The 19,684-nt window shown below is 44.1% G+C and overlaps 8 protein-coding genes across 8 annotated transcripts; 5 read left to right on the top strand and 3 right to left on the bottom strand. All coding sequences in view use genetic code 12, as the record gives it.

Moving 5' to 3' along the window:
• Positions 1-483: 483 nt before the first annotated feature.
• FOB63_002979 (coiled-coil domain-containing protein) lies at positions 484-2,484 on the top strand (the record flags this gene model as incomplete). The annotated part of the gene is made up of 1 exon (XM_002615936.2): positions 484-2,484. The coding sequence occupies one exon, from the start codon at positions 484-486 to the stop codon at positions 2,482-2,484; it is 2,001 nt and encodes a 666-aa protein (XP_002615982.2).
• A 450-nt stretch (positions 2,485-2,934) lies between these two features.
• FOB63_002980 (U4/U6-U5 snRNP complex subunit) lies at positions 2,935-5,529 on the bottom strand (the record flags this gene model as incomplete). Its single annotated transcript, XM_002615935.2, has 1 exon — positions 2,935-5,529. The coding sequence occupies one exon, from the start codon at positions 5,527-5,529 to the stop codon at positions 2,935-2,937; it is 2,595 nt and encodes an 864-aa protein (XP_002615981.2).
• Positions 5,530-6,337: 808 nt separating this feature from the next.
• On the top strand, positions 6,338-7,846 carry RRB1 (ribosome biosynthesis protein; the record flags this gene model as incomplete). Its single annotated transcript, XM_002615934.2, has 1 exon — positions 6,338-7,846. One exon carries the CDS (start codon positions 6,338-6,340, stop codon positions 7,844-7,846), a length of 1,509 nt encoding a protein of 502 aa, XP_002615980.2.
• An 828-nt stretch (positions 7,847-8,674) lies between these two features.
• FOB63_002982 (uncharacterized protein) lies at positions 8,675-10,621 on the top strand (the record flags this gene model as incomplete). Its single annotated transcript, XM_002615933.2, has 1 exon — positions 8,675-10,621. The coding sequence occupies one exon, from the start codon at positions 8,675-8,677 to the stop codon at positions 10,619-10,621; it is 1,947 nt and encodes a 648-aa protein (XP_002615979.2).
• A 649-nt stretch (positions 10,622-11,270) lies between these two features.
• FOB63_002983 (uncharacterized protein) lies at positions 11,271-12,176 on the top strand (the record flags this gene model as incomplete). Its single annotated transcript, XM_002615932.2, has 1 exon — positions 11,271-12,176. The coding sequence occupies one exon, from the start codon at positions 11,271-11,273 to the stop codon at positions 12,174-12,176; it is 906 nt and encodes a 301-aa protein (XP_002615978.2).
• Positions 12,177-12,928: 752 nt separating this feature from the next.
• On the bottom strand, positions 12,929-13,891 carry DIM1 (putative dimethyladenosine transferase; the record flags this gene model as incomplete). Its single annotated transcript, XM_002615930.2, has 1 exon — positions 12,929-13,891. The coding sequence occupies one exon, from the start codon at positions 13,889-13,891 to the stop codon at positions 12,929-12,931; it is 963 nt and encodes a 320-aa protein (XP_002615976.2).
• Positions 13,892-15,725: 1,834 nt separating this feature from the next.
• Positions 15,726-16,460, bottom strand: FOB63_002985 (uncharacterized protein; the record flags this gene model as incomplete). Its single annotated transcript, XM_002615929.2, has 1 exon — positions 15,726-16,460. The coding sequence occupies one exon, from the start codon at positions 16,458-16,460 to the stop codon at positions 15,726-15,728; it is 735 nt and encodes a 244-aa protein (XP_002615975.2).
• Positions 16,461-18,336: 1,876 nt separating this feature from the next.
• On the top strand, positions 18,337-19,470 carry FOB63_002986 (uncharacterized protein; the record flags this gene model as incomplete). The annotated part of the gene is made up of 1 exon (XM_066102287.1): positions 18,337-19,470. One exon carries the CDS (start codon positions 18,337-18,339, stop codon positions 19,468-19,470), a length of 1,134 nt encoding a protein of 377 aa, XP_065958430.1.
• Between the last annotated feature and the right edge of the window lie 214 nt (positions 19,471-19,684).

The raw sequence follows: 19,684 nt of genomic DNA on the forward strand, positions 1-19,684 counted from the left end.
AAGAAAAATCTATGTGGTTAAACCCAAGTCTTAGTAATCTATCTGCTCGTTTTCTGACTCAATTTGTAGAAAGCATAGAGGAAATGAGGAACCGAATCAACTATTGTCCATCACTGCGAAGCTTGATACCTTTTCAAACTGCTTCAGTTCCGTTCAGACACTATTCCATTTTTCTTGAAGGCACTCCGGTTAAACTGATTAAGTACAGTAAAACAAACGAAAACGAAATTGTCTCCAGATTCATCGAGTTTCTGAATGGAATACCGTTCGCAATCTAATATTAGAGAAAAAATATCCACTTGAGCCCAAGTTTCAGCAACTTTCCATCATCTGCCATAAACCTATCAGTCATCTTCTTTCCATATCTTCTTTCCTTCATCTTTTTTTCTTTTCTTTCTGTTTTCTTTTCGTTTCCTTCTTCGTCACCTACTTCCACCTGCACACACCATATATAGCCTTCCAACATCTACTTGATAAACAACCATGATAGACGGAAGCCTGTCACCGTTTCTCGAAAGCCCCGGAACGCCCGTTTTCCGAGAAAAGTTGGCGCGTTTGGAGTATGAGGTTTCCACATTGAAAACAGAAAAGAGGCTTCTCCAGCAGAACAAAGATTCGTCGATCTGGCGGTACGAAGAGCTTTTGGCGAAGAAAAACGACGAGTTGGCTCGGCTCCAGAGCAACTTTGACTACGTCTACAACCAGCGCAACGAATTGAAGTCGAAACTAGAAAACCAGAAGGATGTGGCCGGACGGAACACCTCGGACTTGACCAAAGACACCAAAAGGCTTCGAGAAGAAAACGACGCTTTGCGCAAGAAGCTAGACAAGTACGAGCGACAATACACCAGCGTTTCAGGCAAACTAGAGCACGTCCGGGCAGACTTGAACCGTGAACTAAGCGCAAACGACCAGTACAGAGAGAGAATCGGCGATCTAGAACAGGAAAACAAACAAATGGCCGACTTGAACAAGGACCTCTTGGAGCGGATGAAACTGCTTTCGGCGCAGATCGAAAACAACAGAGCTGCCAGCCAGGTGGAAGAGTTGCAGTTGAAACTTCTGGCCTTGCAGAACACAAACAATCTGCTTCAGTCGAAAGTGGACTCTTTGCTCCAGGCCAAAACGAGCGTCGAGCTCTTGAAGCAGAAAAACGCATCGATGGCGGCCAGGATCCAGGTCTTGGAGGCTTTTGAAGAGAAAGCGGCTCTGCTCGAACTCGACAATGTCAAACTCCAGGCAAAATTCGATGAGTACTTCGGTGCCATCGCTTCGAGCGTGGAGAAACAGGATACCGACGAGGAAAACACTGTTGTTAGCTTTATTCTGAATTTCAAACAGTTGCAGAATCGAAACTTGGTTCTATTTGACAAACTAAACGAGACTCAAAGCAAAGTTACAGAATTGGAACAACTAAACCATGCTCTCACCTCACAAATAGAGCAAGAGCTCCAGCCACAGCTCGAGCAGCTCAAAGCTGCAAACACTGCCGCTGAGACAGAGATTGCCGAGCTTAAAAAGATCAAGATTCTCAATGGCAAAGAGATTGAGTTTTTGCGCAATTCTCTCAAAGACATGGACACCGTAGCTACGAGGAAAAGTGTGGCGGAAGCAAACCCTGACTCTTTGCAAGAACAGGAAGCGCAAAGGAAAGCAACGAATCAGTACCTTACGAATTTGGAAAAACTTGTGGATGATTACAAAAACCAGATCGATGAACTCACAAAAAAGGAAAACACGAAACAAATCACCATGCCTTCAAAACGACCCAGATTAGCAGAAAACAGCGCTGATTTACAAACTGTCCGGGACTTGAGAAACGAAAATCTTGAATTGTCTGCCACAATCAAGGGACTCAAAGACGAAATTGAAAGTCTTCGAAAAAGACTTGCGCTCAAAGAAAGAAATCCAAGCTCTAAGGGAAACATTCTCGAACTCAGACTCAATCCATTTGCAAAAGACCAGTATGTCAAACAAGAAACGTTGGATCTCCTAAGGAAGGAAAACGAAGCTTTGATCACGCAGTATGTGAAGAATGGCAATGTTGACTACGTACCAAAGTCTGTTTTTGCACGGCAAGAAAACGACAAGGACATTTTGCAGGCGAAAATAGACCAGTTGTCGAAAAAACTTAATCGGTTGAAAAACGTTTACACAGAGAAAAGCAAGGAGATTCTTGCCATCATCTCGAGGTTTTTTGGCTATGTAATTGAATTCATCCCAAGCCCAATCAATCTGAACGATTTTTGCTCGAAAATCAAGTTGGTATCGAAGTACATGATTCAAAAGGATAAGGAGCATAGTCCGCCATATCTCATATTGGATGTGCAGAGCAAGTCTCTTAAAGCCAATGGAAACTACGAGTTCAAGACAATGTGTGAAGAGTTGGTAAGCCAGTGGGTGAACGATAAACATCAAATTCCATGTTTCTTGAGTGCTTTGAATTTGAAAATCTTTGAAGACTATAGACCTCGTGATGAATAGAAGGCAAACAGTTAATTAAACAAGAATTACCATCATCTGCCCGCCTATGTTTTAAGGATCTTCTCCTTATCTGTATGGCTCAAAGCTATTTTGAGTTTGCGTTTGCATGGAAGGAAGTTTGTGTTTATGTAATAATGGGACACAGTCTGGCTGTGTGTATGTCAATCTCAACTTTATAAAATATTGAAGGGTTGACGTCGGTATATTATGAGGGTATATGTATGTGAAATTTTTACAGTGTATATATCCGTAATGTGATACATCTGTCTCTATTAATATTCCATTGTATCATGTTTTATGTGTCCATTCGAGAATCACAAACAACGCATCTGTACTCTTCATGCGCAATTTGTATACCTCATGAAAAACCTTTGACAATTGTCTATTGCTCTAGTTTTGTTCTCTTTTTTCCTCGTCCTTCTATTTTTAATCTTTTAAATGCCATGTGTATTATGCCGTGGTCAGCAAAAGCTTTTCAGCCACGAGTTTCAAGCACTCGCCGGGCAGAATGTTTAAATTTGCTTTATCTTTGGTGACAGAAATCCAGGCCTTTCCCTTATTAATATCATCAAAGGCATCTTTTACTTCTGCCAATAGGCGGTCCATTTCTTGCGGAGGCCCCATTTTTGTGAAGAAGCAGTAATTCCATCCCCAAGCATCGCCGTTCTTGCGGTCTGCTGTCAAGGCACGGTCAAACCACGCTTTTGCCTTGGAAAATTTGCCCTCTAACCAGAAAAACACTCCTATACCCAAAAGAACTTCAGTGGCATTGTTTGTGTGTTTCAATGCATCTAGAAAAGCATTTTTCCGATGTGACAGTTTCTGGATCATCGACAAATGCTGTAGCCAAATCACCGGCGAGGACGGAAGTTCCTTCAACGCTTTACTGACTAGCTGGCGAGCGGTGATCATGTCGTTTTCAGTTTGTTCCAAGCGGATTTTGCATTCCCAGAGTTTTGCACTTTTTGGGTTTTCCAAAAGTGCAGAATCGAGATTTGCCCGTGCCCGTGCTGGAAAACCCTGTCCAAGATCTAGCTCTGCTATTGCCACATGTATTTCTGCTGTTTGGGTACATTTTCTTGCCCCCACCATGAGAATATCGCGTGCACCTTTCACATCTTCGATGTCAAGAAGAATCTGCGATCTTTGGAGATAGAGCTTGTGATTATCAGGAAACAAATCTAGAGCAGTTGAGCTTTTATGCAAAAGATCTTCTTGAGAAACAAAATCCATTTGCTTGTAGACACAAAACCGAAGCAAGTGGATATGCTTGTACCATAACCTCGGCTCTGTGTTAATCGCGTCGAGCGCCTCATTTGAAAGGCGGAATGCTTGCTCATATTCGTAATTTCTGACTTCGAGCTTCACGCGAGCCAACCAGATTTTTTCGTTAGTTGGAAGTTGTTCTGAAGCCAGCTCAAGAATGGTTCTTGCGCCAGCCACATCTTCACCAAGAATCCACTTGTCTTTGGCGTACATCAAGCGGAACAAGGCCAACTCTGGGTTTAGAGAAATCGCATTCTCGTAGTAACTGTACAACTGCTGCAAGTCCTTCGGGGTTTGGGACAATGTTCGCTCGTTTTCACGCCTGTCAGCTGCGGCCGACAATTCGAGCTGAGTCAGATTCCGAGAAATCTCTGCCTCTTTCTTTAGCGACGCAAACAATGCTGTCCAGCTCGAAATATTATGTGGATAAAACTTCGTGATGCTCTCGTAAATAGAACTTGCCGTTTTTGGGGAAGACGCATAAGTTTCCGCCCATTGGATCATCTGGTTGAGACGAGTCTCTTCAGATAATAGAGACATGGCGTTTTCGACTATCGCCGCACACGATTTGAAGAAGCCGTCTTTTTCTGCCTGAGAGGCCTCGTCAAGCCATTTGCGAACATCCCAAGTATCTTCACCCACTTCCTTCATTCCTTTGGCCAACATCAGACTGAGACGTTTGACCGTGACATCTGCCTTTTCTCTCTCCTCCAATTGTAAAGCGGCAACCCATACTCTCGGCTCGTTTGTGAGCTTTTTCCTGGCTCGGTTCAAAACAGCCCGCGCGTCCCCGTAATCTGACAATGCGACAAGGGCCAGCCAGAAACTCCAATCAGAACAGAGGTCTGTGGCTTTTGAGAGAAGGCGGATCTTGTCCTCTTTGGTGTCTTCCAAGTCCACAAGCGTCTGCCAAAGCTTTGAGTTTTCTGGCAAATACTCGAGCGCTTTCATGGCGATTTTTTTGCGAGAAACCACATCGTGGGGGTTTTCTAGGTCCATCGCCTGCATCCACAACTTTTCCGAATATGTGTTGGCACGCAACGCTTCGGCGATTATGTTCTTGCACACCTTTGTTGGCTCGCTGCGATGTAGTCTCACGCTTTCGAGCCAAACCGTCTCGTTGTGGGGCGCGCGCCGACATCCCTCTGCAATGAGCGCCTTTGCGCGCCCGAAATTGAGCACCGTTTCTTCAAGTTTGGCCGACGCTATCCACAGGCTGGCGCGGTGCGGCTCGGTGCGCCTGAGCGAAGAAAGCACCGCGCGCCGCCGCTCGACGTCTTCGGGCGCCGTTTCTTGCTCGGCCCACTTGTCGATTTCCGCCACCTGGGCCAGCAGCGCAATCAAAGTGTCTGGAGCAGCATATGTCCTTTGGCTCTGTTGGTCAAGAAGACGCTGGCGTTTGTTTTTGCGGGTGATATCTGCTGCCTCCGGAAGGGCAGCCCATTCGTCTGCAGAAACCGAGGCCAAGCCGGCTTTCAATGTGGAGAACTCATGGCGGATGACTCCGGTGCCCGTTTCGATTTCCACGCCAGGCGTCGATTTCTCCTCTTTCTTGGGCCGCAGAAGCCGCCTGTCGATTTCCTGGTAGATCCGATCAGCCTCGTCATCGTCGTTTGCTGCAAGCAAGCCCGAATCATCGGGGACTTCGGTGTTTTCGCCGCCAAACGCAGATTCAAACCGTGCTGACTGTGCGCTGGTCACAAATCCAGTGGCTCCTCGACCGACTCCAGCAACATATCCTGGCGGTGCTTCCTGGTCTAGAAATGCTTTCCTTTCCATGATAAATCTGGTGTATGAGCTCTCTGTGATTGATAAGAGCAATGGTTTGAGCCGACTTGAGTCTCTACTAGTGAGTAGTCGTAGTAGACAGTATGAGACAGTGAAGCAGAAACAATCAGCAGAGGGAGATTGTTCGAGCTCAAAGCAGTTGAGTCAGTCGACTTAAAATAAACGAAAGCTTCGAATTCCTGCAAAGACGTAAAGGTCGAGTAAACGTATCTGGAAGAATTGTTGGTAATTGAACAGATACACGAACCAGCTGGATTAGATAGATCTGAGACAGTATAGCGCGATGCGAATGTACACTCCAAGAAAGTCTGAAAGCAAGTATATAATTCGAATCGCGAAGTCAAATCCACACAAACATTGATATGAAAGAAGGTAGAGTAAAAATTGGAAAACTTGCGTATATGGCTTTTTTAATCTTTGTTTGGTGGGTTTAAGTGGATTGGGATAATTTTCCTAATAATGATCGAATGTGTTTTTTTCCTGAAATCTCACTTCCAAAGCAAAAGTACTAGAGATTTCGAATCTAGGAAAGTTACTCACCTTACGATCTACTAATCGATTTAGTTTGCCATGAAGAAGTTGTTTTTCTTTATTTTTTGCTTATGGCTTTTGCTATTGTTTTGCTAATTGTTTTTGCTTATGGTTTTGCTTATGTTTTCACTTATTTTTTTTTTGCTTTGGCGCTTATGGTTTCTTTGCAACCAATTCTTGTACACCATGCAGGAAAACAGGCAGTCTTCGCGGCCTGCACACACAAGGGTACTTGGCCAAATTTTCTCATCTCATCTCCACACCAACGATGGGGAAAAGAGCTGCTGAAGACGAAACCACACAGTCGGCCAGAACGGCCGCCAAGACCGAAAGCGGCGCCGTGCCCACGGAAAATGTCGCCTCCGAGGATGTCGCCGACCACGACATGGGCGAATTCGAAGATCCTTACGGCGACGACTACGAGAGCGAAGAGATCATCGAGCTTGACGATGACGAAACAGAAATGGATGCGGAGGACGCCGAGGCCAAGATTGCCGAGCTCGAGAAGGAGGAAAAAGAGGAGCAGCCCGGTACACTCTACTTGCCCCACCGGTCCAAGCCTTTGGGTCCAGACGAAGTGCTCGAGGCAGACCCATCGGTGTATGAAATGTTGCACAACGTGAACATGCCGTGGCCATGCTTGACGCTCGACGTTTTGCCCGACAACCTAGGCTCCGAGAGAAGAACCTATCCAGCATCGATGTACGTCGCCACAGCCACCCAGGCTGCGAAGGCCAAGGACAATGAATTGCTCACCATGAAGTTGAGCTCGTTGGCCAAGACTCTTGTCAAAGACGAAGACGAAGATGATGATGACGAAGATGATGACGACGAAGACATGGACCCGGTCATGATCTCCGAGTCCATCCCTTTGAGAACCACCACCAACAGAATCCGTGTATCACCCCACGCACATGAGACGGGTGAATATCTCACCGCCGCGCTGCAGGAGAACGGTGAGGTGCTCATCTTTGACTTGGCGCCACAGATGAAGGCGTTCGACACACCAGGCTACGTGATTCCAAAGACAGCCCGCAGACCAGCACACACAGTCCGCGTCCACGGCAATGTCGAGGGTTACGGTTTGGACTGGTCTCCATTGCTTAGTACAGGCTCTCTTTTGTCCGGAGACTGTCTGGGACGTGTTCATCTCACCACACGCACAACATCCAGCTGGGTCACAGACAAGACTCCTTTCTTCGCATCCAACTCGCTGATTGAAGACATTCAATGGTCCACCAGCGAAAACACCGTGTTTGCTACAGGTGGATGTGACGGTTACGTTCGCATCTGGGACACACGGTCAAAGAAGCACAAGCCTGTCATTTCTGTCGAGGCTTCCAAATCTGATGTCAACGTGATCTCGTGGAGCAACAAGATCTCGCACTTGTTGGCGTCGGGCCACGACGACGGCACATGGGGCGTGTGGGACTTGCGTAGTTTCAACGGCAAGAGCACGCCTACGCCAGTGGCGCACTACGATTTCCACAAGTCGGCAGTGACGTCGATTGCGTTCAACCCATTGGACGAGTCCATCATTGCTGTGTCTTCCGAGGACAACACTGTGACCTTGTGGGACTTGGCTGTGGAAGCAGACGACGAGGAAATTGCACAGCAGCGGAAAGAGGCACAGGAGTTGAGCGACATCCCACCTCAGCTCTTGTTTGTGCACTGGCAGCGCGACGTGAAGGATGTGCGTTGGCACAAGCAGATCCCAGGTTGCTTGGTATCCACGGGTGGTGACGGTTTGAACATCTGGAAGACGATTTCGGTTTAGATCCATGCATGGTACGGCAATGCCGAGATCACGCAGGAAGAGCATTAGTGGCATTACATAGTATAAAGGTGATTGTCAGAAGGTGTAGAGGATGGAAATTCTTAGATAGGCTAAGCTGAGGGGAATTTTGACTTTTGAGCCTATTCATCAGAGTAAGACTGATCATCCATATACATAGGTTAGAGATATTTTGGCACTCATTCACCCTAAAGACAGTAACTTAAATTGATCTTGGTATTTTTGTGTGGCCGTACTTAAGTAAAATGACTATCTTTACGACTTTTTAATTTTTTTCATATTTTATGGAAGTCGGAGAGATATACATCTTTCTGAGAAGGCACGAGATGTCGTACCTGTAACAGATGTGTATTTTCAGCATGAGGAACATTTCAGACCACAGACATTCTTGGATATGTCGACCATTTTTTATGATGAGCTGGAAAAATATACCAAGGTCTTTTGATATACTTTAGCCACTGAACAGGGTGGTCAGAAGTGACATTGACAATCGGTGCGATCTCTATAGTAAGAATTAGTTGCGTCTAGATTCAAGGCTTGAAGGCAGCTTGAAACAGCTGACGAATTTAATTATCAGCTTCAAAATTCAACAACCTCTTGACAACTTACAGGAGAATTTAATCTTACTACATGTGACCATTCTCAATAGCCTGCTAGAGTGCAACTGAAAACTGATCTGGCAGTAATCAACATGTATCACTATCATTTTCCTCATAATTTTATCAAGTTATTAATTCTTCTAATGCATTCAATTATTTTAATCTTCTAATTCATTTCAATTATTTTAATTCATTTCAATTATTTTAATTAATGCATTTGATTTTCATACTTTTAGTTCATAATCATTATTTCTACTCAATCTCATTTTCTTTCGCACTCATCTCCATGGCTAAGAAAGACAAGAAAACCAAAGAGGCCAAGAAGGCCCGTGCGGCAGAAAAACAAAAGAAAAACGCCTCCAAGGCCGAAGGCAAACAGAAAAAATTGGCCAAGAAGCTCGGCGATGACGAAGACGACCAGGATATCGACGCCATCTTGGCCCAGTATGCCAAAGAACAAGAAGAGCTCATGGCGGTTCTGATTGACGTGTGTGAAAGACCGTCAAAGCGGCTCAATCCGGCAATGGTGGCCAGCCCGCTCCAGGGAAAGCGAGAGTTGATTCTTTTCGGCGGAGAAGCCACCGAAGACTCCAAGTCTCGTTTCTACAATGACTTGTACACCTACACGATCGAAAACAACACCTGGCGCAAAATCACGTCGAAAAACGCCCCCTTGCCTCGGTCGTCCCATGCCATGTGTGCCCATCCATCAGGTGTGGTGTTGATGTTTGGCGGCGAGTTTTCGTCGCCCAAACAGGCCACCTTCTACCACTATGGAGATACGTGGATTCTTGACGCGGAAACCAAAGAGTGGGACAAGGTGGAGCAGAAAAAGGGGCCCTCGGCTCGGTCCGGCCACCGCATGTGTGTGTGGAAAAACTACATTGTGTTGCACGGCGGTTTCCGGGACTTGGGTGCCTCCACCACTTACTTAAACGACATGTGGCTCTTTGACATCTCCACGTACAAGTGGACACAGGCGGAGTTCCCGCCGGCACACTCGATTCCCGACGCCCGGTCCGGTCACTCTCTTATTCCGCATCCAGAAGGCGCTGTGATCTACGGTGGATACACCAAAACGAAAATGAAGAAAGGAATACAGAAGGGCAAAGTGTTGACCGACACGTGGTTGGTCAAGATGAAGGCCGACCCGAAGGGCATCCGGTTCGAGCGCCGGCGGAAGCAGGGGTTCCAGCCTTCGCCTCGAGTCGGTTGCTCGATGGTTTTCCACAAGAACAGAGGCATTTCCTTTGGAGGTGTGTACGACTACGACGAGAGCGAGGAGAAGCTCGAGTCGCAGTTCTACAACACGCTCATGACGTACCAGACGGAAACAAACCGGTGGTACAATCTCACATTGAAGCCACGCAAGAAGAGAAAGCAGGAGACAGTGAAGGAGAAAACGCGAGACGAAGACTTGGAGGACATTTTGAACTCGATTTTGGCCAAGGCGAAGTTGAACGACGATACGGAAGAGGCCGAGGAAGTGAGCCAGATCGAGCGGTTGCGCCAGCTCGAAGAGAAGGAAGAACAGGAAGAAAACAAGGCCGACTTCCCCGTGGTCAACCAGTTGCCACATCCTCGGTTCAATGCCACCACTTGTGTGGTGGACGATACACTCTACATATTCGGAGGCATTTTTGAACGGGGCGAACACGAGTTCACGTTGGACTCCATGTATGCAATCGACTTGAACAAGGTGGACGGGGTCAAGGTTTTGTGGGAAGATTTGTCTGCGTTGGACGAGGAGATTGTGGACTCTGACGAAGATGAAGACGATGATGAAGATGAAGACGATTCAGACGAGGAAGAAGAGGTTGAACCAGAGGAGGAAGCAGAAGAGGAAGTGGAAGAAGAAGAGGAAGAAGAGGAGGAAGAAGAGGTGCCCGACCCAAGACCTTGGCTTCCACATCCAAAACCATTCGAGACATTGCGTTCGTTCTACATCCGGACAGGCCCACAGTTCTTGGAGTGGTCCATTTCGAGCAACAGAGACGCCCGTGGAAAGTACTTGAAAAAGGCGGCCTTCGATTTGTGTGAGGACAGATTCTGGGAGAGAAGAGACGTTTTGCGGGTCACAGAGGAAGAGCTCGAGGAGTCTGGAGGAGTGGGCGAAGTGGTGGAGAAGGATACTTCAAAGACTACAAAAAGAAGATAGAGTATAGAATTGATGAGGCTGACGCTTCAAGGCATTGATAGAAGAATGTAGATGAAGAAGCAGTGAACAGAATATGGTCTACTGGTATCACGATAACGTTAGTCATCTCTTGATCACAATAACATACTATCATCATAGAATAATGCATCTCTGCAAGGTTCACAGATATCAAAGAAATGAAGATTCGAGTCATACGACACTAAAAATCGAAATTAAACAAAAACGATGGAGTATTAAATTGACAGTACTAAATCCAGTACTAAATCCAGTACTAAGTCCACGAAACAATGTCAAATATAAAGTTCTTGGGTATTTCTGCACGCTTTTATGATAATTACCATGGTTGAGCTGGCAAATTAGCATGATGAAATAAAGGCGGTCAAGTCCATTGACCTGTATGAACAGACCGATACGGACCCTGGAGTTTATGGCACATTTTACCTCCATGTACTTTTATCTATTCTCTTTCCAGTGACCTGGCTTCCGTTATCTATATAATCATCTGTCCCTGTATTCATAAGTCTTATAAATCTTTGGTCCAAAAATCCTCTGCCTTCATAATGACCCCGGATTATTTCCTAGCCTGCAGTTTGACAGTATCTGTACTTCATACTACTTATCTATTTTATCGCCACCAAATGTCACCTTCATGAAAGATACCATAGACGTGAAGGAACCGATAAAAAACGATGGCCTAAAGACTGGCATAGAAAATGGCCCACAGTTCCCGAATAATGATGGCCCACAGTTATGCATGCGTGAATTTGTCATTACCAAATCCATGTCTTCAGCTTTGAGGGCATTTGCGTCACAGGCTGCTTTTGACATGTATAAGGAATTCAAAGCCTTGTCTCCGAAAAAACAACAGCAGGAATTCTTACATGCCAAAGAAGTCCAAAATCAGGCGAAAGGATTGCCTCTTCTAGTACTGAAACGAGTTTATGGACTTGGACTTGGCGATACCAAATACATGAAGATCTATAGAGGAATTCCCTCGCCGGAATCGAGAGACAGACTTTACGACGATGTGGATAAGACGCTTTTTGCTGATGTTTTCATGCGGACGTTTGGAAACTATACCAGATTCACACTCAAGTTCGATTCGACTGAAGTGATTGTGATCTTGCACAACACACGTTCATTTGCAGACATTGGATTCGGAGAAAAAAAATACCGCTTCGTTCGTGGTAGGTACGAGTCCAAAAGCCATGTCAGAAGTGATTTGTACCTACTTCCGCCGGAGTCGGAAAGTCTTGTCGATGATTTGACTCCAGACAAGAAAGTGAAGAAAGATAACAGTCTCGTCGGACATTCGGTGAAGAAAATATTCAAGGCTGGTTCCAAAGAAGTTACTACCGGATACAAATGTGGAACATTGGTGAACGACTGCTTCGTACGGCTTAAAAAGGAGCGGATACACTCGACATTTTCCATTCTTTCTCCTGTCTGCGATTTCGAATCCAATGATGCTGTTAGCCACGAAGATCTTGTGTTGTTAAGCGCAAGTATGGTGCTCACCCACCATGATATAGAGGTTGGATTCCAGACGACATAGACGATTGATTTGACTGACTAGAGACAGAATTAATGTGTAATCTGATTATGTAATGTGATCGAGAATAATAGATGAATGAAGAGTATGTAACTGAACAAACGATTGATTTAGAAAAAATGGCATACAGATGAATCGAGGACCGAATTGGAGGTGAACAATGTGAAACGAATATAGTGGGTGATTGATGCAAGAGAAGGAATTAGAATAAAGATGACTAACATAAGTGAACCAAGGACTAAATTAAAGTCGGAGCAGATGGATTTAATGGCAAAATCGAATAAATGGGGCAGATCATTGGAATCCAAAATCGAGCAGATCGATTAGACGAATAAAGCAGACTAATAAGAAAATCAAATAAAAGCGAAGATCGCCAATCGAAATCGAACAACAGATGGCAAATCGATAAATCGACTTTCAGAAGCACTAAATAAAATGAATGCTGATCGAATAACTTGGCACATTAAATAAAAAACTATAACCGAACAGCTCTAATGTCCACGATCAAGTAAACAGGCATATTACAATCAATAGCAATCGAATAACTCCTAGCTTGATAACTCGAAGAACAGCTATTTCGAATAGTCGACTCCTCAGCTAAGATATTTAATCCGCATAACTTGTTCCCCATATCATGTTTCATCATCTGGAAATTCCACACAACATAAATGCTTTCCTACACGATACCTCCACATTGTGCTTCCATTAGTATACAATATACCCCTACAGAGTATCGTGACCCAGTAACATCTAGGCTAGGCAAAGTGGATCCCCACCTGGTGGAAGGCATACAAAAGCTTCAAGAAATCTGTCTGGTCCATTTTGGCCGATCTGTGGTCGGCGTAGCCCGTCTCCTTCAACACGGTGTCGATTTTCTGCTTGACTATTTCCGTCATGTCCGCCTGGGAATCGACGTTCATGGCGTCGTCGTTTTGCGTGGCCAAAAACGTCTTGTAGTTCTTCTCCAAAATCTCAAGCACGTTGTTGGACTTGAAGCCGGCCGCAATGGTTTTGTTTTTCCGGACAAAACAGATGCGGAGCAAGCCGTCCCACTCGTTGAAGTCGATGTTGGGTCTGGGCTGTTTCACCTCGATTCTCACCACAGAAGACTCCACCTGTGGAGGCGGACGGAAGTTGTTCTTGCCCACCTTCATGATGTGGGTGACGTTGGCCCACATTTGCACGTTGGCCGACAAGCGGCAGTACAAGCCGTCGCCCGGGCGGGCCAAAAGCCGCAAAGCAAATTCTCGCTGGAACATGAGAATGGACACGCGGGGCGGTTTGGGCTGGTTCAAAAGCTTGAACACCAACGGCGACGAGATCTGGTACGGCGTGTTGGAGATGCACACGTCGAAGTACGGCAAGTCCGTCTTCATGAAGTCGCCCAAGAGGATTTCCAACTTCTTCTGCTGCGGAGTTCCATGGACTCTTTTGGTCAACTCCGCCGCCATTCTCGGGTCCATCTCCACTGCCACCACTTTGCGGGCCTGCTCCAAGATGCGAACGGTCAAGTTTCCTGTTCCGGGACCGACCTCCAACACAATGTCGCTGGGTTTGATTTGCGCCTTGTCCACAATGCCTTGTGCGACAAGCGGGTTTTTAAGAATGTGCTGGCCGAGGTTGGTGTTGAACTTGAACACAGAGTTCATGTGTTTGTCGGCAGCCACAGTGGGGCCTGCAGGGCTGGCGGAGAATTTTTTTTTCGGTGCCTTGGCCATGAAGAGGTGGAGAGAAAATGAGATGAGATGTGATGCAGGCAAGTAGGAGTAGGAAAATTAAGATTAGACAAGATATTTTGTGTCGAAAAAGTGACGACGAAAAATTTTTGATTCTTAATAAGAAGCACTTTTTTGGGCTTGACTTAACGATTGAATCGACCAATCGAGAAAATAAAGGCACTTCAACCAGAGGGAAAATTGTGTAAAACAATGTAAGTGAGAAAAACTGGTAGAAATGAGTTACCTTTTCCACAGACTACTTGATGCAATCAGTCTTTACAGTAAATTTACCATATAGAAAGGTGGGCTAATTATAGACTTAAACAGTTACAATAGTTTCATTATAATCAGTACCAACAGCTCTAATCATTAATTTCAACAAGGTGATTTGACGATGTTTAGCAGATCTTGATTTAGGATGCCCTATTACTTTCTATGTCAGCCAGATTTTTTCACAACGAAAGAATCGAGAAGTTGCTTAAAGCGATATTTCATCCAGGTTTGGATATCCTGCTGACTTCAATATTGATTCAGTGAGCTTGCTCAGAAGAGAACAATTTTGGTTTTCCTCTTCACTGACTGATTCACATTTGTTCCTTTAGTCTCTGTCAAGCTATCAAGAGGATTATATGAGCACCAAAGGCCCATGTATTCATAAACTTACATGGATCTACTAGAAAAGAATACTAGATATGAGAGTTAGTATGTGTGGAAAGTGTAAGTGTGCCATTGTTTGAACTTGTGATCCATGCAAGAAGATTCAATAAACTTTGTAATCCTGAAGCATAGTGACTCTATAACCTAGTCATGTGGCTCTCTCTTGATCGTTAATAGTTGTGGCATAGACGTAAAGTACTTGTGCAAAGTCAGAACTCATGCCTGTTAGTCAGAGATCAATCTATTAGTGTCAGACGGTTTGACAGCAGAGCTCTAAGAGACAGACTAAGAGATTGAGGAATGAGTACTAAAGAAAATATAAGATGCACGGTACAGCATAATATGCTAAAACCCGGCCAAAGAACGTGTTATTAATTAATGGAGAATATCGTTAATTAGTGGAGAATATCGTATGAATGGTCTCGAACGAAGTAAGTTTTGCCGATAAATTGAGTGGACTTTGATAGTGATGTTAGTTAAATCCTGAAAAGAATGTCCTAGAGAATTGTTCTAGAGAATGGTCCTAGAAAATTGTCCTAGAAAATTGCCCTAGAAAATTGTCCTAGAGAAATATCCTAGGACAGACTAGGAATAACCTTCCAAGAAATAATAGAAGCAGAGGAAACAGAGGGAACATCAAAGTGGACAATGAGTGGGGAAGAGAGACAATAGATTTTACAAGACTTCTGTATATGAATGTCTAGAATCATATAATAGATAGACAACTCATCCGTATATGAATACAGTAACACAGTGCATATCAGCTCTATGCTTGTAGTAGTCCGATCAGACAATCCAATGGTCCAGCAGATCAGTATAGGAACAATTGGCAGGACAGATCTGCACTGTTTAGTGACTTGATATGGTCTGAAATCCATCCGAAATAAGTTTGATCTCACTTAAATCTACAGAAGTAACCTTACAGCATAGAGGGAATCTATGATTCTGAACATAAGCTTGGATCATATGTGTCAATAGTCAGATGATACCTCTTGAAGTTGATTTAGAGAACAATGAGATAGAGAATAGTGTCCCTTGGGGTTGATGAACAATGAGAGAACATGTGAGTGGATTCTCTGGCTCCCAATTTGGTGGAAAAGGTTTCCTCTTTTTACACCGATTGTTGACATTTGTGGCATGTTTTCCGGTCCGATTCAATGTGTTTTCAAGTCAGGTCTTATTTCGGACGCCATGGCAGCATATCTTCTTGCATCTCTTCGTACCAACTTCTGATTTGATTTGTAATGCCTTTCCCATTCTTCTGTGCGTCAGTTATACATTGAATAAAATCTTTCTTTTGAGACCAAGTCAACTTTCTGAATTTCGAAGCAAAGGCCTCGATGAAAAACTTCCAGACAGTTTGTGGAGTCGATGAAAACGCAAGAAGATGATTTAACAAGGGCATATAGTTGCCTTGAACTGCCCATTTCTTCAATAAATCCTGACGTGCAGTAATCTTCACCCTACTTTCAAGGCTTTCCACATCAATGTTCGGAATCGTCTCGTTTTCAATATATTCACGAGTGAAGTACTCGAAATACTTCCCAAAACGCTTGCCTTCAAGAAGTTGCATCAAACACTGCGAAAAGAACAAGTCAACCGAACAAGACACATGATTAATTACATCCTGCTCACCATAGAATCTCAGTTTGTACTCGTCAAAAGATAAGGTGCAATAGTCACGACCCGTAGGTACAGCCTTCAGAAACTTTTGTTTGAAGCAGTAGTACCACTCCGGGAAAAAAGCTGGATCCTCAAGCTCAAAGGGATTAAGATTTTTGATATTGTAATTGTCAACCGTTGGAATATGGCGAAAATACACTTCTGCTCTATAAACCGCCTTCTTTCGAGCTGGCAATCCAGACTCTCCTAAGGAAGGGGTTGAAGTAACCTCAATTGCAGTTGGGGGCATTTGAAGAAATTCCTACTTAAGGGGATTCAAAGAATCCGGAGAACCGGAGAAGTACCGTCTTATATACTTGAAATACAATAGCGGGGTTATAACATATATGCACGCCGGTATGTTGGAAGTGATCTGGTGATTTCAGATCGGGAGATTTCCGACACCGTCTCTTTCTGAACCAACTACTGATATGTATGCACACCGGTATTCTCTATCTCCTTTACCTTGCCGCGGCCTCGCCGCGGCCTGCCTTTATCTACTCTCGGGACTTCCCGTCTTCTTAACTGTCTGACTTCCTTCTCTTGTCTGACTTCCTTCTCTTGTCTGACTTTCTTCTCTTCTCTTAAGGTCTATTATGTTGAGAACCAGCTACAGGGATGCATGCACTATCTAACCTCTCATTTCTTCATCCCACTTCAATGGACCTCCTAGGATACTCTGGCATATTGTTTAGTGTTGGATGAGCGGTACTTGTCAATGCCGTTATTATCGAATATCTTGGCAGTGGCGTTTGAACTCTATTACCTTCCAAACGCCGTTCGTTCTTCTTTGTTAAAGGAACAATGGCGTTTGTTAAACTATAATTACTTTGCTACAACAACATCGCCGTTCATCTTTGTCGAGAATGTCGTGCACAATAGAAGTTAGCATGCCATAGCAATGCCATGGGCAGTCCTGATTGGCTTCAGCAAACGTCATGAGCCATCTTGGACAATGGTCTAGATAAGAGACAAGTATATAAGCAGCAGTCAGCTTTATGATTCATACATTGATCCATGATTTAAAGAAAATCCATGAGTGTAAATCCATGAGTTAAAAGAAAATCCGATAGAGGGAACTGGAGAGGTTAGGTGTTGGACATTTGTAAGCAACGACTTTATGATTTAAAGATGTTGTAGCTGAAAGTACTTATTTAGGAGATCATACTAAAGCAGTTAAAAATGGTTTAACTCAAGGATTCTATTTATTCGTTGTTAGTGAAATATCAATATTTGTTTCATTATTCTGAGCTTATTTACATTCTTCAATAAATCCTACTATGGAAATAGATATGGCTTGACCTCCTGCTGGTATAGAACCTATATCACCTAGTGAATTACCTTCATTACATACTATACTATTATTAGCTTCAGGTGTTACTATAACTATGGGACATCATGCTTTAATTAATGGTAATAGAAAAGATACTTTATATGGTTTCATATTTACTACTTTCTTAATATTCTTATTTGGTTTCATATTTACTACTTTCTTAATATTCTTATTTGTTATATTACAGGTTTAGAGTTGTATTGCGATTGATGTATCGGGATGATCCTGAATCCATCCGTGATCTTGTATACGGAGGTAATAAAATGTCTCGTCTAAGATGATAGAACGGCGTTTAGAGATGACATGGCAGCACCGACATGATGTAGCTGTACATCTGTCATGCACATGTCACATAGTTTCATGCATGTAATTACTTCGCTGCTTGAGTATGTCCAATGATGACAGGAAACGGCAATGCAGATGCATTGGAGTCCGCAGAAATATGTGTTAGTGATGTCTTGAGTATTGAAAACGCCGTGTCATTGTACAATGGAGAATTATAAGCCAGTGTGCACATTCCTCTTGTTCTCAACATACACGACACTTGAGGATTCTCCACTAGAGCGAATATGGATGGTTTCCAAACAAAATATAGATGGTTTCCAAACAATTCTACGGTAGCAATTTCCGGCTATGAGAACGAATATTACAGAATTCGACTGAGACAAGAAACTGGCTGAAACAGGAAACTGGCTGAAGCAGGAAACTGTTCCGCATATATTTTCCTTGAGTGTGGTGCCCAGATCTAATTGGCTATTTTAATTCTACATCCACATCGGAGTTGACTGCTCAAATGTCGACTTCTGCTCCTCATCAAATGTCCGATCAAAAGTCCGATCAAAAGTCCGATTTGCCTCTTTCAATGTCCGATTTGCCTGTTTCAATGTCCGATTTGCCTATTTCAATGTCCGATTTGTCTCTTTCCCGGCAAGTGTCCACTTCCACTGAAGTTACTCCTCCTCTGCCCTCTTTGAACTCCGGACTGGTTCGAACAAAACCCTTACATCAAGCGGCCACCTTTCCCTATCCGGATATGTGCCTCAATGACATGGATAAACTCAATCCGTTCGAACTTGTCGATACAGCACTTATCCGGGAATGGTACTATTGCTTCAAGAAAAAGTTTCTGAGGAAAGTCCGTACGGGCCATGAGTATTGCACTTTATCTCTTGACCAGTACCGACAGCGATTTCAAGGTCTGCCTGCTCAAATTGAACATGTGGTTTACTCGGTTGAAGTTTTTTTCAGCCAGTGCTTGCATCGGCTTCTTGAAGATTTTGTTGAACCCAACTTGTTCCTCAGCCGTGAGTATGTGGAGAACGAGCTTCTTGAAAAGCTCGAGAAGATGGAAAATGAGGTAGAAAGGCTGGTGAAAATCGCTATGCGCCAAAACGAGTTACTGAGAAAAGCTGTTGCGGGAGACTTTCGCCCATTGCTAAACCATCTTCTTGCGTACTCAGCTAGTCCTGAAGATATTTGGCAGACGTTCATTCGGATCTTTGTATCTCTGGTTCCGGAGTCAAAGTTGGAGCAAGTAATGGAATTTGCTGGCTCTATTACCGAGGCAAAGGAACATCTGCCTGATGTATCAAAACAGATCTCTTGGTGGTACAGCAATACGGAGGATAAGAGAAGGGACTTATGTAATTCCGAAAGCCTGAAGAAAGGCCCCAAGCGCAGGTATTACCGGAAAAAGAAAAAGCAGAACCAGAAAGCCCAGGTTGCAGAAGAACACCATAAAAATCCAACTATGGTGCATCTTGCTTACCGAACTATGGATGGCTCCAACACTAGAGAAGGACACTACTCGGAACCGAACCATTATCTTTTCTACGAAAGTGTGACTGGACAAAAATTCTTGATCAACCCAGATGACGATATGTTTGACGATGACTTTTCGTCTGAAGATGGCTCTTTTTCCGATTAACCACTTAGGCGAATTCCCACACCATATATGAGAAAGGTCTAGTAGCATGAGATCGACATATTGGCCACCATTTCAGCCGTCGATTGTTTTATTGACTTTGTACATCACCAGATTGTGTAGTTGAAACCAATAAACTCTGAAAACGGGGACAATATATTTCGGCACTATAAACGTTCCAGCTGGCATTCCAGAGTTAAGAAGAGATTGAGAATGT

The sequence above is a fragment of the Clavispora lusitaniae genome (assembly GCF_014636115.1).
Source record: "Clavispora lusitaniae strain FDAARGOS_655 chromosome Unknown tig00000078_pilon, whole genome shotgun sequence".
NCBI classification, from domain to species: domain Eukaryota; kingdom Fungi; phylum Ascomycota; class Pichiomycetes; order Serinales; family Metschnikowiaceae; genus Clavispora; species Clavispora lusitaniae.